Source organism: Eumetopias jubatus, unplaced genomic scaffold (genome assembly GCF_037043125.1).
Source record: "Eumetopias jubatus isolate StellerSeaLion01/CBP00866 unplaced genomic scaffold, mEumJub1_p1.0 scaffold_11, whole genome shotgun sequence".
NCBI classification, from domain to species: Eukaryota; Metazoa; Chordata; class Mammalia; order Carnivora; family Otariidae; genus Eumetopias; species Eumetopias jubatus.
In genome coordinates, this window is record NW_028274817.1 from 64,991,972 (window position 1) to 65,013,751 (window position 21,780).

At 34.3% G+C, this 21,780-nt stretch overlaps 1 protein-coding gene across 6 annotated transcripts in view; it reads left to right on the forward strand.

Moving 5' to 3' along the window:
- Window positions 1-21,780, forward strand: part of ATRX (ATRX chromatin remodeler) — a 300,408-nt gene that overhangs the window by 81,982 nt on the left and 196,646 nt on the right. For 3 of the 6 annotated variants that reach the window (XM_028101410.2, XM_028101409.2, XM_028101412.2), the window contains 7 exons: window positions 264-319; window positions 1,425-1,477; window positions 2,448-2,572; window positions 5,245-5,358; window positions 11,486-11,595; window positions 13,451-13,518; window positions 13,820-16,905. In XM_028101410.2, coding sequence (XP_027957211.1) covers window positions 264-319; window positions 1,425-1,477; window positions 2,448-2,572; window positions 5,245-5,358; window positions 11,486-11,595; window positions 13,451-13,518; window positions 13,820-16,905 — 3,612 coding nt within the window. The remainder of the gene's footprint in view (window positions 1-263; window positions 320-1,424; window positions 1,478-2,447; window positions 2,573-5,244; window positions 5,359-11,485; window positions 11,596-13,450; window positions 13,519-13,819; window positions 16,906-21,780) is intronic. The other 3 variants (XM_088028724.1, XM_088028725.1, XM_088028726.1) reach the window with 3 other exon arrangements.

The following is a 21,780-nucleotide window of genomic DNA, read 5'->3' on the forward strand; positions in this document are numbered from 1 at the left end:
TCATGACCTGAGTTGAAGGCAGATGCTTAACCGATGGAGCCACCCAAGCATCCCTAGAAACTTAGTGCTTTTAAAGAAGGGGTTAATATGTCAAGGGAGTGATTATAGTGAGAAAATTCTTCTAGGAATATTTTAATGTGAGTAATGTATTACCAGTACTGTTATACTTCATAGATTGAAAAATGGGTTCATGGAGTTGTAGTTTTGGTGCTCTGTTTGATAATGCTTTGAAGAGATAAAGTTTTTATTTCTTCTCTTTTAAGAAAAAGTCAGTGGTTCTGGAAATAACTCAGATATGATGGAAAACAGCAAGGAAGAGGTAAGACTAATTTGAAGCATTTAAAAGATACTTATTAATTGCTAATAACCAACCAGAGTATATGTTATCAGATTGCTTCTTTTTTTTTTAAAGATTTATTTATTTATTTTAGAGCAAGCATAGTGGGGAGGGGCAGAGGGAGAGGGAAACTCATGAAGACTCCACACTAAGCATGGAGCCCAATGTGGGGCTCGATCTCATGACCCTGAAAGCATGACCTGAGCTGAAACCAGGAGTTGGACACTCAACCAACTGTGCCACCCGGGCACCCCAGATTGCTTCTTTTTAATACATGCATGTGTTTAAGTTTACTGTTATGTATTATGATACTTCATTTTGGGTAGTTGTTTATTTTTAGAAGGTGTTCTTTGTTTTTATTATTGTGTGGTTCACTTTAGCAGTATACCTAAAGTCAGGCAACTGAAGGCTTGCTAACAGATAGGTAGTTGGACATTATTATATTGCAGTAGTGGTGCTCAGGGTGGTTGTTATGGGCATGACTCCATGGTTCTGACATCTCTCAAAACTGGATAGAGTATCTTAAGCATTATTATAGGAACCATCCTGAAATCCTTCACTCATGATACCCAAGCTTATGCTATAGTTTTGGGATTCTTCCCATCTAGTATAGAAATTTCAATCCAAAAAAATATATTGATTATATTGGCAAAATGAGGATAAATTTAGTATCTCAAACCAAATTGTAGAAGATACTTTGTGCCATATGTTAGGATAGAGAAAATGACACATTTTTTAGATCCTCAAAACTCCCTACATCCACTGGGATCTGATTACTTCTGTACCTTTGTTTCGTCTTTGTTGACTTGGGTCAAGATCATGATAGAGTAGTGCATCCTCACCTACACCACACAATTCAATAGAAACAATTCAATTAAAAAAAAAACCAGGAAATTAATCTTAAATCAAGGAAGCCTGAGAATAAATGCGAATTAGTTTTTGAAGTTCCTTTTAAAAAAATATTTTAGACAAAAAAGTAATATCCCATTATGTTACTGTATCAGACATCTTGGTATAGGGAAATAGTTAATTGTAGGGATGTTCTTTGAACGTTGTATTCACTTTTTTATTTATTTCTCACATTTAGGGAGCTAGCTCTTCAGAAAAATCCAAATCGTCAGGATCATCACGATCAAAAAGGTTGGTTGATATTGAAGGGAAAACATTTTCAGATTATTTTCTTTTTCTAAGAATAATAATCTTTTCTAAACTTCAAGCACCCTTGTTCTAACCGAATAAACTATTTTATACAAACATACACATTAAAAACTGGACAGTATAGTATAATGAATTCTCTTGTATCCATCAATTAATTTCAACAATTATTGAATTTTACTGGAATTTTCCAAGGAGGATTTATTATGCCTTAGTGGCCCTTACAATATAGAGATCATTTCTTTTAGATCATATATGTGCTCAAAAAGAGGACAGAGGGAAAATGAAATGAATGCCTCATGAAGCCTAAAAAACCTCATGGGTTTTTAAGAATTATGTCAAATTGTCCAGAGTGATGGGGAGGGGTAGCCATTATACTTATGAGGAAGTTATAATGAGATCAAAAAGTGGTAAAAATACTTTTCTGTGTTAAATTGTCAAAACGAATTGTACATATAAGGACTGAAACTACTTCTAATCATACTATAAAGTGTAATATTTTATTAGAAGTTTGCAGTTATTGGGCATTTGTGTGTGTGTGTGTGTTAAGAAGGCTCCACGCCCAATGTGGAGCTTGAACTCACAACCTGAGATCAAGAGTCAGATGCTTTATCGACTGAGCCAGCCAGGTGCCCTGGGCATTCATTGTTTCTTACCAGTGGGAATGTCTCTTAATAAAAACACAGTTTAACTTATTCTCTAAAGTGGTGATTCTTAAAGAGGAGATCCCTTTATGATCTCCCCCGGTAGCTTTTTCAGAGTGAACATATCCTGGGCCTACCCCAGGCCTACTGAATCATAATTTTCAGTAATATGGTACAGAGATGTGTGCTTCCATAGGTGAGTCTGATGTGTATCTCTGGTTAAGAGCCACCATTCAATCTAAACATGTTCTTTGGTTATTATTCCAATTGTCAGAAATGTCCATAATTCTATGGACTTAATTCTTTCATAGGAAACCTTCAATTGTAACAAAGTATGTTGAATCTGATGATGAAAAACCTTTGGATGAAACTGTAAATGAAGATACTTCTAATGAAAATTCAGAAAATGATATTACTATGCAAAGCTTGCCAAAAGGTAATGTGTATTAATTTTTCATATGAAGTTGAAGTTGAAATGTATTTTTAAATGTCATTATAAAATTGGAACTTGATTACTGTTAGCTGTGTGTAAAGGAACAAAACTAGCATTTTAATAGTGGTTGTCTGGAAATGTATTAGAATGGTAATGAAAATGTGTGTTACTGAGGTTAAAAACTTAGAATATTTGCAGTCAGCTTTGAAAAAGAACAAAACTTATTTTCTCTTTCTTTTGGGTTTTAGAAAAGGGATTTTAGTTTGTAAATTGTATTTGAGTGTGGAAGTTAGTTTAAACGTTTATATGAAGTTTTGGTTCAGCAAATTTAAACATGCTTGCTTTATAGGAAAACATGAATATTCTTAAAACTTTAAAAAACATTTAAAAATCTGGTTAATCTTACTTCATTCTTCAATTCTCTAAGACTAAAAGCTGAAGTTAATTATGAAAGATAGATTTAGTTGTATTTCTTGTAATTATCTCTTTAAAACGCCTTGTCACATGCCTTTCAACTGTTGCAGTTCTAACCTTAAAACCTCATTAATTAGATTGGGGGAAAAAAGCCAAATGAAAATCTTGGACGTTTCGTAGCCCAAGTCTGAGAGCAGTATGATTATATGATAAGAGTAATGACAAAGGTCTTGGTAATTTCATGGTGTTTCAGAGTCAAAACTTGAGATTTTTTCTTTATTAATAATATATGGAAATATCTTAGCAGATTTTTCAAATTTATCCTCACAGATCATTTATAGCAGTGTTTACTGTAAACTTTGTTCTCTGTCTACATTTATATTTTCGTGACACATTTTTTGATTATGAAAGTTTAAAAAAATGGTGGGAAGGAGCCTAAGACATTGCTTGACTAGGACAGATTAGGAGTTACAGTAGATGAAATATGTAATGAGGAAAAGGAATGAATGAGAGAAAGCAGAAAGAAGGAAAATTGATGGGCCTACCATTTATTTGGCTTTGCAAATCATCTGTGACAATTTTATGTAATGGTTGGTGGCCGAGGGCAGAAACAGCCACTGAGGGAGTGTGAGTCCCATAGGCAGTGACTCACTTTAGATTGTAACATTCTCAGTGGTTGTCACTGGGAGTCCTTATGATGGTCACTGGGTGAGCTCAGAAATAGGAATTCAAATCTTTCTTTTAATGATACTGTGGAAAAACGTTAGTATGGGATGTTTCTAACCTGAATTAATCATAATTCTCTCCCACCAAACCAAAAATAGACCCATTTCATAAGGTAGAATTTGAGTGATGACAATTATTATTATAATACTATATTGAGTATATATAGTTACCAGACTCTTACAGAACTAACTCATTTAATCCTCAAACCAATACTATAAGGTAGTTACTGTTTCTACTTGTAGAAATAAAGGAACAAATTCAGAGCTCCAAGGAACTTTTTCAGGCTTTAAATTGAGAAACTTAGGTCTGCTTGAATCCAAAGCTAGTGAGTGCTTTCTCCACTCTACTGCTTTGCTTCCATTTAGAGAAGAATCTACAGAAATAATTTTGTTTTTTTGTTAATTATAAATCTTGAGGTTTTTCAAATGCTTTGGCTTCTCTGAGAGTATATATGTGAAATGGTTGTTGTAAATAAAATTTTTTTTTGTGTGTAGATTATTTAAATTTGCCAGTTTGTAAAAACTCAATCCTCTATGCCTGCTTTCCCCTCCTTTTTTTTCAGAGACTCAGAAACACATATAACTAGATGCTATACCTTGCCAAAATCTGCTTGCTGAATAACATAGGCCCATGTTTCAGGGAGGCCGCCCCTGACAACTTACCAGGTTTTACTTTCTTAAATGTTGCCAAAATGCCCAATCACTAAGCCCAGCAATGTAGGTAAATGTGAGACCTGGACCCTTTTTACTATGCTGCTGCTTTATTTGCTCTTGAGAGATTATAATGGAAACTTAAATTAACAACTTGTCTTCTCAGTTCACATGTTCTTTAAGAAAGTACGTTCTTTCTAAAATATTTCCCTAGAGACCAATAATTGATCTCATTCTACAGTTTATTGTTAGAGCAGTTGAGCTTAAATATCTTAAGTCAATCTTCTGTTTTAAGACTCTTTAAGGACTTTTCAGGGTGCTAAATGTTTGATACACTAGTTGGGAAATGCCTCAGAATAGGTATAGCAGTAATAGCAGAATTAACTCCTCACATTGCCTCCCACTATCCTCCCCCAAAACAATATAAAAAAAACCCTTACAATTTTTTTCCGAGTTTGTGATTTGGATTATGAGAAGAATAGGATGTCTTTTTAAAATTTTCCTTCTGGTCCTTCTATTTTATAAACTTTATTGGAGCTTAGCATGGGTGTTTATACTCAAAACAGTTTTTGTGATAGGCAGTATAAAAATTCAGAACTGGGCTGAGGCTTTCTACTTTATTCACACATTTCTGTTATAATCAGTTTATAATACCCACACCCTACTTTTATTAATTATATTCCAACAAGTAATCTTATTGCTGATGCCTGGCCCTTTTACTATTTCCCTGTTTTATTTACTCTTGAAGAGGTCCTTATACAAGTATTGAAAGCTTAAAAGAAACAAAATTATGTACCAGCAATGTTGGCTTTATCTGAACTGAAGTCTTGTACTTCATTTGCACATTTAATATGTGTAATGGTTTTTTAAATGAAATCATTCTAGGTACAGTGATTGTACAACCAGAGCCAGTGCTGAATGAAGACAAAGATGATTTTAAAGGGCCTGAATTTAGAAGCAGAAGTAAAATGAAAACTGAAAATCTCAAAAAACGCGGAGGTAAATACAAGTGAAAATGAAAACATGAGTTTAAATTGCTGTTTATGACCATATTGGAAAATCTGATGTGCTTATTAAAAATACCTCCACTTTTCTGCCCATTGTTTATTAAAAGCACTACTTAAAAATAACTTCTGTTTCTCTCTGAGCTCTGAAGCAGAAAAGGTTAAACATTTATCAAAATACCTTTGCCTTCAGTGGCTATAAAGTTATTTCAAGAAGCTTAGCATTCCCTTCTTGAATATTAGTTCTGTAATGCCTATATGCCAAAATACCATGTGTTCCCTCTCACCCTGAAAGAATTTCAGATTTGGACAAAACCTTGCCTGTGGCCTTGGGTAACTTTATATATATATAATATATTGTATCATAGAGTTACCTGTGCCTTAGTATTATTTGGGGTGCTTGTTAAAAATTCAAGTCCCTTAACTCCACTAACAAATTAGAATTTCTGGGGATGATGTTAAGAATGAGCCCCATTTTGTTCTTTTGTATATTAAAGTTGGAGATCTGCTGTAAGGATAATAATGTAGAGATGAGTAGGAAGGAGAAGGGAGCTAGAGCTAGTAACCTTCCTTCTACCTGTCTGAGCCGTCTCTTCCTTTGTCTGTCTACCCCTACTTATACACACACCATGTTGGCTAATCATCTGTAAAAAGTTAGCTTAAGGAGGATTCATTTAGAAATTTGACAATGGAGTATGTTTCCCATTTGCTTGTGTGTGATTTTTAAATAGTGCCTGTATATTTTTTGGGCAGATTTACAGAGCCATGATCCATGACCATAAAGGGAACGAATCTCTAAGAAATAGAACAAGACACCAAATTTCCAAGTAGAAGTGTAATGGAAGCATGTCTGTTTAATATTTATCATGTTACTTGTGAAATTATAGCATAGTACTTATATTGGTGAAATTTGTGCAGATTTTTATTTCAGTGCTATATGATTATCTTGATGGAATTAGTAAAATATATCTGTATTTGTTATATATATTTTCGGATTAAATAACTCATTAGGTTGTTGGAGAAAATCAAAGAAATGTTGTTTCGTCTGTTGTCCACAAGGGGGTGGTCTGCTCCTTTCAAGCATACGGAAGATTTATGGAGAATGTAGTTCATAGTGGGGAAACTGCCATTGCAGCAACAGAGCTCACCAAAGCTGAATAGTTTTCTTAAAACAAGAGAATCAGCAAGTAGAAGGTGACCGTAGGGATCAGTAACAAGAGTCTGGAGAAAGATAACTAAGTGTACTGCATTGTATCAAAATTAATATCTAAATGGTGTCTTTGGGGAGGGACTCTGGTGCAGTCAGTGTCTAGAATGTGTATAAGGGCCAAAAGGAGAATGCAAAAAGAACCACAGTTGTTGGGGAATGTGTTCTTAGTGCCACTTCACTATGCTGCTGGTATTTGGTCTGAGCTGATATATTTGGAACATTTATTGAGTGTTTTGTGTAAGAATGTTTATATTATGCTTAATGAAATATGTATGTTTATAGCCATATAGTAGCACCTAAATCTCTCATGGTAATTTTTGTCTTAATGATTTGCTACATCTTTAAACTGTCAGAAATCACACAGGAAATTTAACTGTTTACTTATATATGCATGTATGAACAAACTAGTGATCTGAGGTACTGAATTGCTAGTTAATAATCAAACTTCCTAGGAAAGTTAGTTCTATAATTGAAGCCTAATTTAGGAAACTATCAAGAAGGTGAACTGTGTATAAAGTAATCTTATATTGATTTGAAACAAAATTAAAGATACCGCTATATCCACCATTTCAGGAGCCACTTTTTAAAAAACACCATAGCCTATTGACAACCTTTTCCCCAGTTTGTTAGAAAGTACACTTTACACCTAATTTTTCTATCTGGCACAATAATTTTATTTTAAATTCCAGTATAGTTAGCATACTGTGTTATATTAGTTTTAAGTGTACAATATAGTGATTCAACAATTCCATACATCACACAGTGCTTATCATGACAAGTGTACTTCTTAATTCCCATTGCCTGTTTTACCCATCCCCATACCCACCTCCCCTCTGGTAACCATCAGTTTTGTTCGTTATAGTTAAGATTCTGTTTCTTGGTTTATCTCTGTCTCTTTTTTTCTTTTGCTCGTTTTTTTCCCCTTAAATTCCACATATGAGTGAAATTACATGGTATTTGTTTTTCTCTGACTTATTTAGCATTATACCCTGTAGTTCTAGCCGTGTCGTTGCAAATGGCAAGATTTCATTCTTTTTTTATGGCTGAATAATATTCCATTGTGTATATATACCATATCTTCTTTATCCATTCATCTATCAATGGATACTTGGGCTGCTTACATAATTTGGCTATTGTAAATAATGCTTCTCTAAATATGTGCATGTGTCCCTTTGAATTAGTGTTTTTGTATTTTGGGGGTAAATACCCAGTAGTACAATTACTGGATCTTAGGATAGTTCTATTTTTAACTTTTTGAGGAACTTCCGTATTGTTTTCCAGAGTGGCTGCACCAGTTGACATTCCCACCAACAGTGCAAGAGGGTTCCCTTTTCTCCATATCTTTGTCAATACTTGTTTTTCTTGTGTTTTTGATTTTAGCCATTCTGACAGGCGTGAGGTGATATCTCATTATATTTATAATTTGCATTTCCCTGGTAATGAGTGATATTGAGCATCTTTTCATGTGTCTGTTGGCCACCTGGATGTCTTCTTTGGAGAAATGTCTGCTCATGTCCTCTGCCCATTTTTTAATTGGATTATTCATTTTTTGGGTGTTGGGTTTTATAAGTTCTTTATATATTTTGAATATTAACCCTTTATCAGATGTCATTTGCAAATATCTTCTCCCATTCTGTAGGTTACCTTTTAGTTTTGTTGATTATTTCCTTCACTGTGCAGAAGCCTTTTATTTTGATATAGTGCCAAGAGTTTATTTTTCTTTTATTTCCCCTGCCTCAGGAGACATATCTAGAAAAGTGTTGTGATGGCTGATGTCAGGGACATTACTGCCTGTGCTTTCTTCTAGGATTTTTTTTAAATTTAAATTCAATTAACCAACATATAGTACACCCTTAGTTTTTGATGTAATGTTCTGTGATTCATTAGTTGTGTGTAACACCCAGTTAGGATTTTTTTTTATTAAAGGTTTTATTTTTAAGTAATCTCTACACCCAACATGGGGCTCAACCTCACAACCTTGAGATCGCGAATTGCACGTTCCACTGACGGAGCCAACCAGGTGTCCCTCTTCTAAGATTTTTATAGTTTCAGGTCTCACATTTAGGTGTCTAATCCACTTTGAGTTTATTTTTGTGTATGGTGAAAGAAAGTGGTCCAGTTTCATTCTTTTGCATGTAGCTATCAAGTTTTCCCAACACCATTTGTTGAAGAGACTGCCTTTTTCCCACTGGATAGTCTCTTCTTGCTTTGTCAAAGGTTGACCGTATAATTGTGGGCTTATTTCTGGGTTTTCTATTCTGTTTCATTGATATGTGTGTCTCTTTTTGTGCCAGTACCATACTGTTTTGATTACTACAGCTTTGTAAATAATTTAAGTCTGGAATTGTAATACCTTCAGCTTTGCTTTTCATTTTCAAGGTTGCTTTGGCTATTTGGGGTCTTTTGTAGTTCCATGCAAATTTTAGGATTGTTTGTTCTAGCTCTGTGAAAAATGCTATACCATGGTATTTTGATAGGGATTGCATTAAATGTGTAGATTGCCTTGAGTAATTTTAGACATTTTAACAATATTTGTTCTTCCAATCCATTAGCATGGAATGTCTCCATTTCTTTGTGTCATCTTCAGTTTTTATCATTAATGTTTCACAGAAATTTGTTCTCTTTAAATCTGTTAAAATATGTTGAACTCAGAAATGAAAATGCTTCTTTTCCATTTATACACTGTATTATAATCATTAAGATATTTCATAGCTAAAAATAAATATGTAAAGCATATACATGTAGAAACAAGTAACATTTCACCATTATTCAGTATTGGCTTTACATCTCACTTAAATAAAATAATTGGTTCAGTCTTACTCCTCCATTTCCTCCTCCTCCCACCCCTCTAATGATTATTTTGAAGTTTCTGTGTGTGTGTGTGTATTATTTTCATACATGTTTTTATATTTTTCCTATACATGTTTATTCATAAAGCATTTATTTTTCACTTAAAATATATAAAGTAGTATCCTGTGTATATCCTTTTGCAACATTTCACATTCAGCATTGCTTTTGAAGTGTGTCCATCTCAGTGAATGTACATCTATCTAGTTTTTTATTTTCCACTGCTCTATAGAATTCTGTTATATGAATAAACCACTGTCCATTTCCCAAATGGAAGTTATTTCCAAGTTTTTGTTTTCAGAGTTTTCTAATTTCCTATTTAGTGCTGCAATGAATATCGTATATACGATTCTTTGTGCACATGTGGGAGAAATTCTCCAAAGGATCACCTAGTTTTGTTTAATTTTTTTTTAAGATTTATTTTATTTATTTATTAGAGAGAGAGCACAAGAGGGGGGTATAGTCAGAGGGAGAAGCAGACTCCCTGCCGAGCAGGGAGCCTGATACGGGACTTGATCCCGGGACTTCGGGATCATGATCTGAGCCAAAGGCAGTCGCTTAACCAACTGAGCCATCCAGGCGCCCTAGTTTTGTTTAATTTTTGAGTGATATGTGTGCAAAAGCATATAGAAGATGCTTAATATTTATTATGTTAACATTGGATGAACATTCATATTCTAGTTTTTATTAGTATATCTTAATGCAATCATTATTTGAAATGAAGCACACTGTGTATTTGTTTCTGTTAAAACAAATACAGAATATATGAATACTTGAGATCAAACACTAATGTAGGACAGTATGATATAAAATATTAGCAACTTATATAGTGAGTCTTCAACTTCTCTATATTGTCTGGAAAAGTATGATGGCACCCTTAAAACTTGGTTGAACTTTTTTAACTTCTGCAGATAAGAATATTTGTGATAATATTTGGGTCCATGGTGATTTGGATCTATACAGAGTAAGAAAAAAAACAAAATAGCAAATTGAGAGGTGGGAAATGTGTGTATTGTTTTGTCTTTTATTTAGAGATATAATTTATTCTTTTAATTATCTCCTTTTTATTTGTGAATGCAGGCATTTTCATTGGCCTGTTTGGAATCATAATCTGTCATCTTATATCAAGATCTTGGTTGCACATCGGAATCATCTGTAAAACTAAAAAAAATGTCTAGGAGGTTCTCATTCAGTGGTTTAGGGGTGGGAATGGCAGCCTCTGCTTTTAAAAAGTTTCTTCAGATGATTCTGATGTCAGCTCAGATTGTAAAGCACTGCTGTAAGCAGAACTAAGGAAGAGATTGAGGCAGGAGAGGTTTCCTTTTTGTTGCATTGGGTTATCTTCAGTCTGTTTTCCTGCAGACACTGGAATGGGGCTCTTCCTTCCCCCTCCAAGTCATTCTCAGGTTTTGCTGCCAAAATAGATAGATATACCTGCAAGTCTTATTTGTCCTTAATTGGAAATAGTAGACAGTGCTGATATGGAGTAGATAGTGAAATAGAAGACAGGTCAATGGGGATTATGGATAGTATTGAAGTAAATCTGAGGTAAGAAATTGGTAATTTAAAATTATCAGGTTTTCACATACTATATTGGAAGAGTCTGTGCAGACATTTTCATTTTGAGGATAAAAAATTAATGGCATACCTAACTTTTAAGTGTAAGGATGCAAAAGACTGTTCCACATATGTCACTTGCTTCCCCATTCTTAAAGAACTGATAATTTATTTGCAAAGCAATAGCAAAATGAAAACAAGCTCTTGAACCCCTATTTTTAGAACTTCTCTTATGGAGTCTCTTCATGTTTTATCCAATTGTTGTGAGAAATAGGGTTTGCATCTGTAAAAGGAAACAGATTAGGATTTGTAGTTCTGGAATTTGCCAAGGTTGTCATGTTTTTAGTAAGTCCATAAAATTGTTAGCCTTTTGTGTCCAAAATGTCACTTTTCTAAGAATTATGAGGTATTTAATTTGTAATATGAAAATTACAAAATGCTGACTAAAGTAAATATCTTTTCTTATGTGTGTGTGTATGTCTGAATAATGGTCACTCCTTTCTCCTAGAAGATGGGCTTCATGGGATTGTGAGCTGCACAGCTTGTGGACAACAGGTCAATCATTTTCAAAAAGATTCCATTTACAGACATCCTTCACTGCAAGTACTTATTTGTAAGGTATGTAATGATCTTTTTATTCATTCTAGAAATATTTGAATGTTTACTATGTGTTAGACATTTGGTTTACAGTGTCAGACTTTTGGTGCATAGTGATGAAGAAGATGGATGTTGTCTCTGTCTTTGGAGGGCTTATATTGTAATACGGAGGACAGACATTACAAAAAGCCCAGTAAGTGCCATGATAGGGGAAGTACTGTGTACTGTGGGAACACACAGGAAGCCTGTGTACTTTGGAGTTAGGTAGGGGGGCTTTATAATGGAGATGATATAAGCTGGTATCTGAGCTATAAATAGGAATTAGCCTCGTGAAGTGGGATTGGCTCAGCATATTCTAAGCAGAGGCAACATGGTATTCAGAGGCTGGTAAGTGAAGCAGAGCATGGTGTGTTGGCAAACCTGAAGAGTTTACGTGTGTGCAGATGTATATGTTTTATAATCTTCCATCTTATGTATTCTAATTACCCAAGTCTAAACTCTCCACGTGGGGCAGGGTTTTGACATAAGTTGGTGATGACAGAATTAAAAATGCTTTATATGTGTTGAAGATAGTTTTAACAGTCTGTGTATACTCTTTTATTAATAATACCTTGGAGTTAATTTTAAATATAATATGAAGTTTATGATTTCCCTAACTCATTACTGCTAAGATTAATTCTGGGTTAGTTTGTTTCCCAACAAAATGCCTCCTTGAAATGCAGGGGCAGACTAGATTTTCCTCAGAGTTCCAGGTCTAGGTCTTTTTTTTTTTTTTAAGATTTTATTTATTAGAGAGAGCACAAGCGGGGAGGAGGATCAGAGAGAGAGAGGAAGATGGAGAGGGAGAAAGAGGGAGAGGGAGAGGCAGACTCCTCGCTGAACAGAGAGCCAGATGTGGGGCTTGATCCCAGGACCCTGAGATCACAACCTGAGCTGAAAGTATACACTTAACTGACTGAGACACCCAGGTGTCCCTTTAGGTCTTTTATTGTATGAGTTTTTGATATAGACCTACTTAAGTGGACTAAATTTACTTTTTATTTTAGCAATTTGTGTCCCTTTGTTCCTTGAATTCAGTTCAACCAGGAGCCTATTTAGGGGGACATGTTGTGGCTTCTAGTTTTAAAATGGGATAGCTGAATTTCATATTGCTGGATTTGTAATGTGCATTTCCTTTCTCTTTTCTAATATATGTAATTGGTTTTTTTCAAGGGCTGGTCTGTTGAGCCTAGCCCATTTTGGTAATCAGTACTTTTCATCACTGGGCATAGAACCTTCCCTTTCTTTCTCCAGGCTTAATGAAAATGAATTTAGAGTCATTCAGACTTGGATTTGAATACCAACTTTGCCTGTTAACCTAATTGTATGACTTGAGGAGATTTACTTACGTATTAGCCTTTTCTCTCAAATTGGATATAATACTTCCTATCTTGCATGTTTTGAGATTTAAAGAGAACGTAGCTTAATGTAGGATAATGTTGCATAGCTGTACACATAGCAGCTGTTTATATATGAAGGCTATTAAATACATTAAGTAGCAGCAACATCTAATACATCTTTATGTAGTGGTTTAGTAGCTCATTGTATGAAATTAGAAACTTGCTTTACCAAAATCTTTTATAAACTTTATATAAGGAATAGTGGTACTTGATGATATGGAAATCTATTTCAAGGGATTAATTTATTGAGGTATTTCTATGTCTGGAAAATACTAGTATTGGGTAGTGCAGTGGTTTTGCTTTGATTCTGTAAAACACATGCAACACACACACATTTCCTTTACTTTTTTTTAATGACTTAAAAATAAAGTTTTTGTCCTTTATGAATGTTATCCATTTTGAATATAAAATTTCTCCTTCCCCTTTTCTTTTAATAGAATTGCTTTAAATATTACATGAGTGATGATATTAGCCGTGACTCTGATGGAATGGATGAACAATGTAGGTAGGTAATAAATCAAGATGAACTAACATTCAGTATTGTCTACTTTTTTGGGGGAAATTCTTACATAGTATGTTATTAGATCCATTTTTTTGTAGTATCATCATTGATGTCCTTAATGGAAGGTTATTCTTTTCCACAAAACCTTAGGCTTATGTCTGTGTTAAGTTTCTAGTAAAGAATAAGCAGATGACCTAAATTACTATTAAAATTCCTGGCAGGAAAATTTAAATTGCTTTAATAATGAAAAAATTTAGAATGAGTTTCATTTTGGAATAATATTTTTATCTTTTAATAATTTCAGGTGGTGTGCAGAAGGTGGAAACTTGATTTGTTGCGACTTTTGCCATAATGCCTTCTGCAAGAAATGCATTCTGCGCAACCTTGGTCGAAAGGAGCTCTCTACAATAATGGATGAAAACAACCAGTGGTATTGCTACATTTGTCACCCAGAACCTTTGTTGGACTTGGTCACTGCATGTAATAGTGTATTTGAAAATTTAGAACAGTTGTTGCAACAAAATAAGAAGAAGATAAAAGTTGACAATGAAAAGAGTAATAAAGTATATGACCATACACCCAGATTTTCTCCAAAGAAGAATAGTTCCAATTGTAATGGAGAAGAAAAGAAATTAGATGATTCATGTTCTGGTTCGGTAACCTACTCTTATTCAGCACTAATTGTGCCCAAAGAGATGATTAAGAAGGCAAAAAAACTGATTGAGACCACAACTAACATGAACTCCAGTTATGTTAAGTTTTTGAAGCAGGCAGCAGATAACTCAGAAACCAATTCTGCTACAAAGTTACGCCAGCTTAAGGCTTTTAAATCTGTGTTAGCTGATATCAAGAAAGCTCATCTTGCATTAGAAGAAGATTTGAATTCAGAGATTCGAGCTTTGGATGCTGTAAACAAAGAGAAAAATACCAAAGAGCATAAGGTTATAGATGCTAAGTCTGAAACAAAAGTACGAAAAGGAGAAAAACCCTGTGCTTTAGAAAGAAAAGATATTTCAAAATCAGAAGCTAAACTGGCAAGAAAGCAGCTGGATAGTGAGCACATGGATCAGAGTATTACAGTACAGGAACAAAGAGCAAATAAAAGTGCCAGTGGTGAACATAAGAAATCTGATAAAAAAGAAGAACCTCAGTATGAACCTGCTAACACTTCTGAAGATTTAGACATGGATATTGTTTCTGTTCCTTCCTCAGTTCCAGAAGACATTTTTGAGAATCTTGAGACAGCTATGGAAGTTCAGAGTTCAGCAGATAATCAGGGAGATGGCAATAGTGGAACTGAGCAAGAACTGGAGAGTTCTTCTGTAAAATTAAATATTACTTCAAAAGACAACAGAGGAGGTATTAAGTCAAAAACTACAGCTAAAGTAACAAAAGAATTATATGTTAAACTTACCCCTGTTTCCCTTTCTAATTCTCCAATTAAAGGTGCTGATTGTCAGGAAGTACCACAAGATAAAGATGGCTATAAAAGTTCTGGTCTGAACCCCAAGCCAGAGAACTGTGGACTTGGACAGGAAAAGAATGATAATGAGCATTTGTTTGAAAGTGAAGTTCCATTACTTTCAGAAGAATCTGATCTTCGAAGATCTCCACGTGTAAAGACTACTCCCTTGAGGCGACAGACAGAAACCAATCCTGCAACATCTAATTCAGATGAAGAAAGTAATGAAACAGTTAAGGAGAAACAAAAACTATCAGTTCCAATGAGAAAAAAGGATAAGCGGAATTCTTCTGACAGTGCTATAGATAATCCTAAACCTAATAAATTGCCTAAATCTAAGCAGTCCGAGATTGTGGATCAGAATTCAGATTCTGATGAAATGTTAGCAATCCTCAAAGAGGTGTCCAGGATGAGTCACAGTTCTTCTTCAGATACTGATATTAATGAAACTCATACAAATCATGAGAAGACTTTATATGATTTAAAGACTCAAACAGGGAAAGATGATAAAGGAAAAAGGAAACGAAAAAGTTCTACTTCTGGCTCAGATTATGATATTAAAAAAGGCAAATCAGCTAAAAGGTCTATAATTTCTAAAAAGAAACGACAAAACCAGTCTGAGTCTTCCAATTATGACTCAGAATTAGAAAAAGAGATAAAGAGCATGAGTAAAATTGGGGCTGCCAGAACAACCAAAAAAAGAGTTCCAAATAAAGAAGATTATGATTCTTCTGAAGAAGAAAAACACAGAAAAAAAGGAATGGATAATCAAGGGCAGAAAAATTTGAAGACTACACAAGAAGGATCATCTGATGATGCTGAAAGGAAACAAGAGAGAGACAATTTCTCTTCAGCAGAAGGCACAGTCGATAAAGACAGGACCAACATGGACTTAAGAGATCGAATCTCTAAGAAGCAGCAGTCAGGTGTTTCTTCTGATGGTGCTGATAAGCTGCCTTCAGGGAAAGAGGAGGGTTTTAATTCTCCAGAAGACAAAAAGGCTTCTGAAACTAAAGAAAAGAGTAAGCATTTGAAAACCAAATCATGTAAGAAAGTACAGACTGGCTTATCTGACATTGCTGAGAATTTCCCAAAGAGAGAGCAGAGTGATGAATCCTCTGAAGATGATAAAAAGCAGAGCAAAAAGGGAACTGAAGTAAAAGAAAAGAAAACTACAGACTTGAAGAAAAATGTAATTAAGATGGAACAACAGTATGAATCATCATCTGATGGCACTGAGAAATTACCCGAGGGAGAAGAGATTTCTCGTTTTCCTAAAGGCATAAAAGGAAATAAGAATGACACAACTTATGGAGAAAAGAAAACTAAAAAAATAAAAAATAAAACTTCTAAAAAGAAGGATGACGTGTCTGATAATGCTGAGAAATTACAGGGAAAAAGAGATAGTTGTGATTCTTCAGAAGATAAAAGGAGTAAGAATGGGGCATCCAGTAGAGTGAAGAAAAGATGCAACTTGCCTGAAAAGAGTTCAAGGAAGAGACAAGATTGTTCATCATCTGATACTGAGAAATATTCCATGAAAGAAGATGGTTGTGATTCTTCTGATAAGAGACTGAAAAGAATAGAACTGAGGGAAAGAAGAAATTTAAATTCAAAGAGAAATACCAAGGAAGTACATAGTGGCTCATCATCTTCTGATGGTGAGGAAAGTTCTGAAGACAATAAAAAGCTGAAGAAACAGAGAACTTCAGCTAAAAAGAAGACAGTCAGTGTCAAGGAGAAAATGAGAAACTCCCTAAGAACAAGCACTAAAAGGAAGCAAGCTGACATTACATCGTCATCTTCTTCTGATATAGGAGATGATGATCAGAATTCTGTAGGCGAGGGGAGCAGTGATGAGCAGAAAATTAAGCCTGTGACCGAAAATTTAGTGCTGTCTTCACATACTGGATTTTGCCAATCTTCAGGTATGCAAAAATAAATAAATTCATAATTTATGCTTTTACCCTCTTGAATAACTACATTGTTTAATTTTCCCTGAAGCCAGTCAAATGCAAGGTTACTGTTTAGGAAAAGGCTCTTCAAAATTTAAAGATTTACTAAAAAGCCTTCATTTATTTTCATGCCATCATTGGAAGGTATTCCACTATCGTTAGTATTCTGTATCAGATATACCAGGTTTGTTGGGTAGATAACAGAATTTCTTTACCAATGTTTAGTGCTTTTTCTGGAGTAATAATCAGTAGTTTATGAAGGAAAATAAGACCTGTGCCAGTAGTTTGGTAGGTATATATTCACGTAATGGAGATGTGTGCTTGGTGCTAGTATAACATAGTGTGTGGAAGTTTAAACTGCCTTGCCATGCATATGACTTTTTATGTAATCAGTGTGGGGCTCGAACTCACAACCCCGAGATCAAGAGTTGCATGTTCTTCCAACTGAGCCAGCCAGGCATCCCTGCATATGACTTTTTAAATTGGACAGATTAACTTTGTGTCCAGTGAAATTCTCTGAAATCTTTAAATTTACATCATTAAACCCACTGCTGATGCTTGTCAGTTTTTTCTAATCACATGAACAGATGTTTCTGTCTATAATAATAACAAAATAAAAGAAAAACCCAAAAAGTAGATGAATTACCTTACCCTGGGGAGATAGAGAACTAGGACAATTAGTCGAACAGTGATAACCCCCAAAAGAGTTATAAAAATAATTTTTATCACTGTTGCAGTTCTTAAAAATCAGTTGTATAATACATGTGCATATGTCACTTGCATTGTCTTTTTTTTTAAGTTAGTAAACCTGTCAGTTAACCAGGGACATGTCAGACTTATTCATTTGTATATTCATTCATTCATTCTAAAAATTTATTTATATCCAACTCCAGCTTGCTTGCTTATTTATTTATTTAATTTCTTTAAATTCCAGTATGTGTAACATACAGTGTTATGTTAGTTTCAGGTGTATAGTGGCTCAGCAACTATATATTACTCAGTGCTCATCATGATAAGTGTACTCTTAATCCCCTCACCTATTTCACCCATCCCCTCCTTCCCCTTTGGTAACCATCAGTTTGTTCTCTATAGTTAAGAGTCTGTTATTTTGTGTTTGTCTTTTTTCTTTGTTCATTTGTTTTGACTTCTTTTATTTAGCATTATACTCTCATGATCCACCCATGTTGTTGCACACAGTAAGAGTTCATTCTTTTTTATGGCTGAGTAATATTCCACTGTGTGTGTGTGTGTGTGTGTGTGTGTGTGTGTGTGTGTGTGTGTGTACACACACACACACACACCACATCTTTATCCATCTATTGTTGGACACTTGAGTTGCTTCTATAATTTGGCTATTGTAAATAATGCTGCAATAAACTTTAGAGGGGTGCTTATATCTTCATAAATTAGTGTTTTTCTCTTTGGATAAATACTAGTGGAATTACTGGATCATATAGTAATTTTCTTTTTAATTTTTGAGGAATGTTCGTACTGTGTTCCACAGTGGCTATACCAGTTTGCGTTTTCACCAACAGATTCCTTTTTCTCTACATCCTTACCAACACCTGTTTTTTGTTTTTGATTTTAGCCATTCTGACAGGTGTGAGGTGGTATCTCATTGTGGTTTTGATTTGCATTTCCCTGATGATGAGTGATGTTGAGCATCTTTTCATGTGTCTGTTGGCCAGCTTTATGTCTTCTTTGGGAAAATGCCTGTTTATGTCTTTTGCCCATTTTTAATTGGATTATTTGTGGGGTTTTTTGGTGTTGAGTTGTATAAGTTCTTTATATATTTTGGATACTAACCCTTTATTGGATATATTGTTTGCAAGAATCTTTTCCCATTCTATAGGTTGTCTTTTAGTTTTGTTGATTGTTTCCTTTGCTGTGCAGAAGCATTTTATTTTGATGTAGTACCAATAGTTTATTTTTGCTTTTGTTTCCCTTGCCTCAGAAGACATATCTATAAAAATGTTGCTATGGTAGATGTCATAGAAATTACTGCCTATGCCCTCTCCTAGGATTTTTATGGTTTCAGGTTTCACATTTAGGTCTTTAATCCATTTTGAGTTTATTTTTGTGTATGGTATAAGAAAGTGGTCCAGTTTCATTCTTTTGCATATTGCTGTCCAGTTTTCTCAACACCATTTGTTGAAGAGACTGTCTTTTTCCTATTGCATATTCTTGCCTCTGTTGAAAAATTAATTTTGTTGAAAATTGATTGACCATATAATGTTGAATTTAATTCTGGGCTTTCTATCCTGTTCTTTTGATCTATGTGTCTGTTCATTGTGCCAGTACCATACTGTTTTCATTAGTATACTTTTGTAGTATATCTTGAAATCTGGGATTGTGATACTTCAAGTTTTGCTCTTTTTTGAGATTGCTTTGGCTTTCAGAGTGTTTTGTGGTTCCATACAAACGTTAAGATTATTTGTTCCAGGTCTGTGAAAAATGCTGTTGGTATTTTGATAGGGATTTCATTAAATCTGTAGATTGCTCTGGGTAGTAGGGATATTTTAACAGTATTTGTTCTCCCAGTCCATGAGCATGGAATATCTTTCCATTTGTGTCATCTTCAGTTTCTTTCATCAGTGTTTTGTTTTCAAAGTACAGTTCTTTCATGTTCTTGGTTAACTTTATTCCTAGGTATTTTATTATTTTTGGTACAATTGTCAGTGGGACAGTTTTCTTAATTTGTAATTCATTATTAGTGACATTTGTACATCATTATTAGTGTATAGAGATGCAGTGGTTTTCTGTACATTGATTTTGTATCATGTGACCTTACTGAATTCATCTATCAGTTCTAGTAGTTTTTTGGTAGAGTCTTTAGGGTTTTCTATATATGGTATCATGCCATCCACAAGTAATGAAAGTTTTAATTCTTCCTTACCAATTTGGATGCCTTTTATTTGTTTTTGTTCTCTGATGGCTGTGGTTAGGACTTCCAGTACTATGTTGAATAAAAGTGGTTTGAGTGGACATCCTTGTCTTATTTCTGATGTTAGGGGAAAAGCTGTCAGTGAACTCCATGGTGAACACGGAGTATGACGTTAGCTGTGTGTTTTTCGTAAATAGCCGTTATCGTGTTGTGGTATGTTCCTTCTAAACCTACTTTGAGAGTTTTGATCATGAATGGATTTTATACTTTGTCACGTGCTTTTTTTACATCTATTGAAATGATCATATGTTTGTTATCCTTTCTCTTATTGTTATGAGGTATCACATTGGTTGATTTGCAAATATTGAACCACCCTTGCAGCCCAGGAATAAATCCTACCTGATCATGTGAAAGATTTTTTTAAATGTATTGTTGGATTCTGTTTGCTAGTATTTTGTGGAGGATTTTTGCATCTATGTTCTTCAGAGATACTGGCTTGCAGTTCTCTTTTTTAGGGATGTCTTTATCTGGTTTTTGTATCAGGGTAATGCCTTGTAGAATGAATTTGGAAGCTTTCATTTGTCTTCCATTTTTTTGAATACTCTGAGAAGAATTGGGTATTAACTTCTTAAAAAATATTTAGTAGAATTCATCTGTGAAGGCATGTGGTTCAGGACTTTTGTTTGATAGGAGTTTTTTGATTACTGATTCAATTTCACCGTTGGCAGTCAACCTGTTCAAATGTTAAATTTCTTTGCGATGGAGTTTTGGGAGGTTAAATGTTTCTAGAAATTTATCCATTTCTTCTATTTTGTTCAGTTTGTTAGCATATAATTTTTCATAATATTCTCTTACAACCCTTTTTATTTCTATGGTGTCCATTGTTATTTCTCCTCTTTCATTTTTGATTTTGTTTAAGTCCTCTCTCATTTTTTTGATGTGTCTGGATGAGGGTTTATCAGTTTTGTTGATCTTTTCAAAGAACCAGCTTCTGGTTTCATTGATCCATTGTTTTTTGTTTTTTTTTTTAGTTTGTAATTTGTTTATTTATGCTTTGAACTTTATTATTTTTTTCTCCCACAGGTTTTGGGTTTCATTTGTTCTTTTTGTAGCTTCTTTAGGTGTAAGGTTATGTTGTTTGTGGGTTTTTTCTTCTTAAGGTAGGCCTCTAGTGTTACAAACTTCCCTCTTAGAATAGCTTTTGCTGCATGCCAAAGATTTTGGAGCATTGTGTTTCATTTTCATTTGTCTCCTTGCATTTTTTGATTACTTCTTTGATATCTTGATTGACACATTCATTGTTTAGTAGTGTATATTTAACCTCCACGTATTTGTGTTCTTCCAGATTTTTTCTTGTGGTTGATTACTAGTTTCATAGCGTTGTGGTTAGAAAAGATGCATGGTATGACTTTGATCTTTTTGAATTTGTTAAAGTTTGTTTTGTGGCCTCACATGTGATCTAGTCTGGAGAATGTTCCGTGTGCACATGCAAAGAATTATGTTCTCTTTTAGGATGGAATGTTCTGAATATATCTGTTAGATCCATCTGTTCCAATATGTCCTTCAAAGCTGCTGTTTTCATGTTGATTTCTGTTTGAATGATATAAGTGGGGAGTTAAAAGTCCTCTGCTATTATCATGTTACTGTTGATTACTTTCTTTGTTTGTTATTAGCTGTTTTATGTTTTTGGGTGCTCCAGTGTTGGGTTCGTAAACATTTATGGTTGTTATACCTTCTTTTTGGGTTGTACTGTTTATGGTTATATGGTATCCTTCTTTGTCTCTTGTTTCAGTCTTTTTAAAGTCTGTTTTTTTCTGTTAAATGAATTGCTACCTGTCTTTCTTTTTACATCTATTTGCATGATAAATGTTTTTCCATCCCTTCACTTTATGTCTTTATGTCAGGAGTGAGTTTGTGTTGTTCATATAGATTGGTTTTGCTTTCTTATCTATTCAGTCATTCCA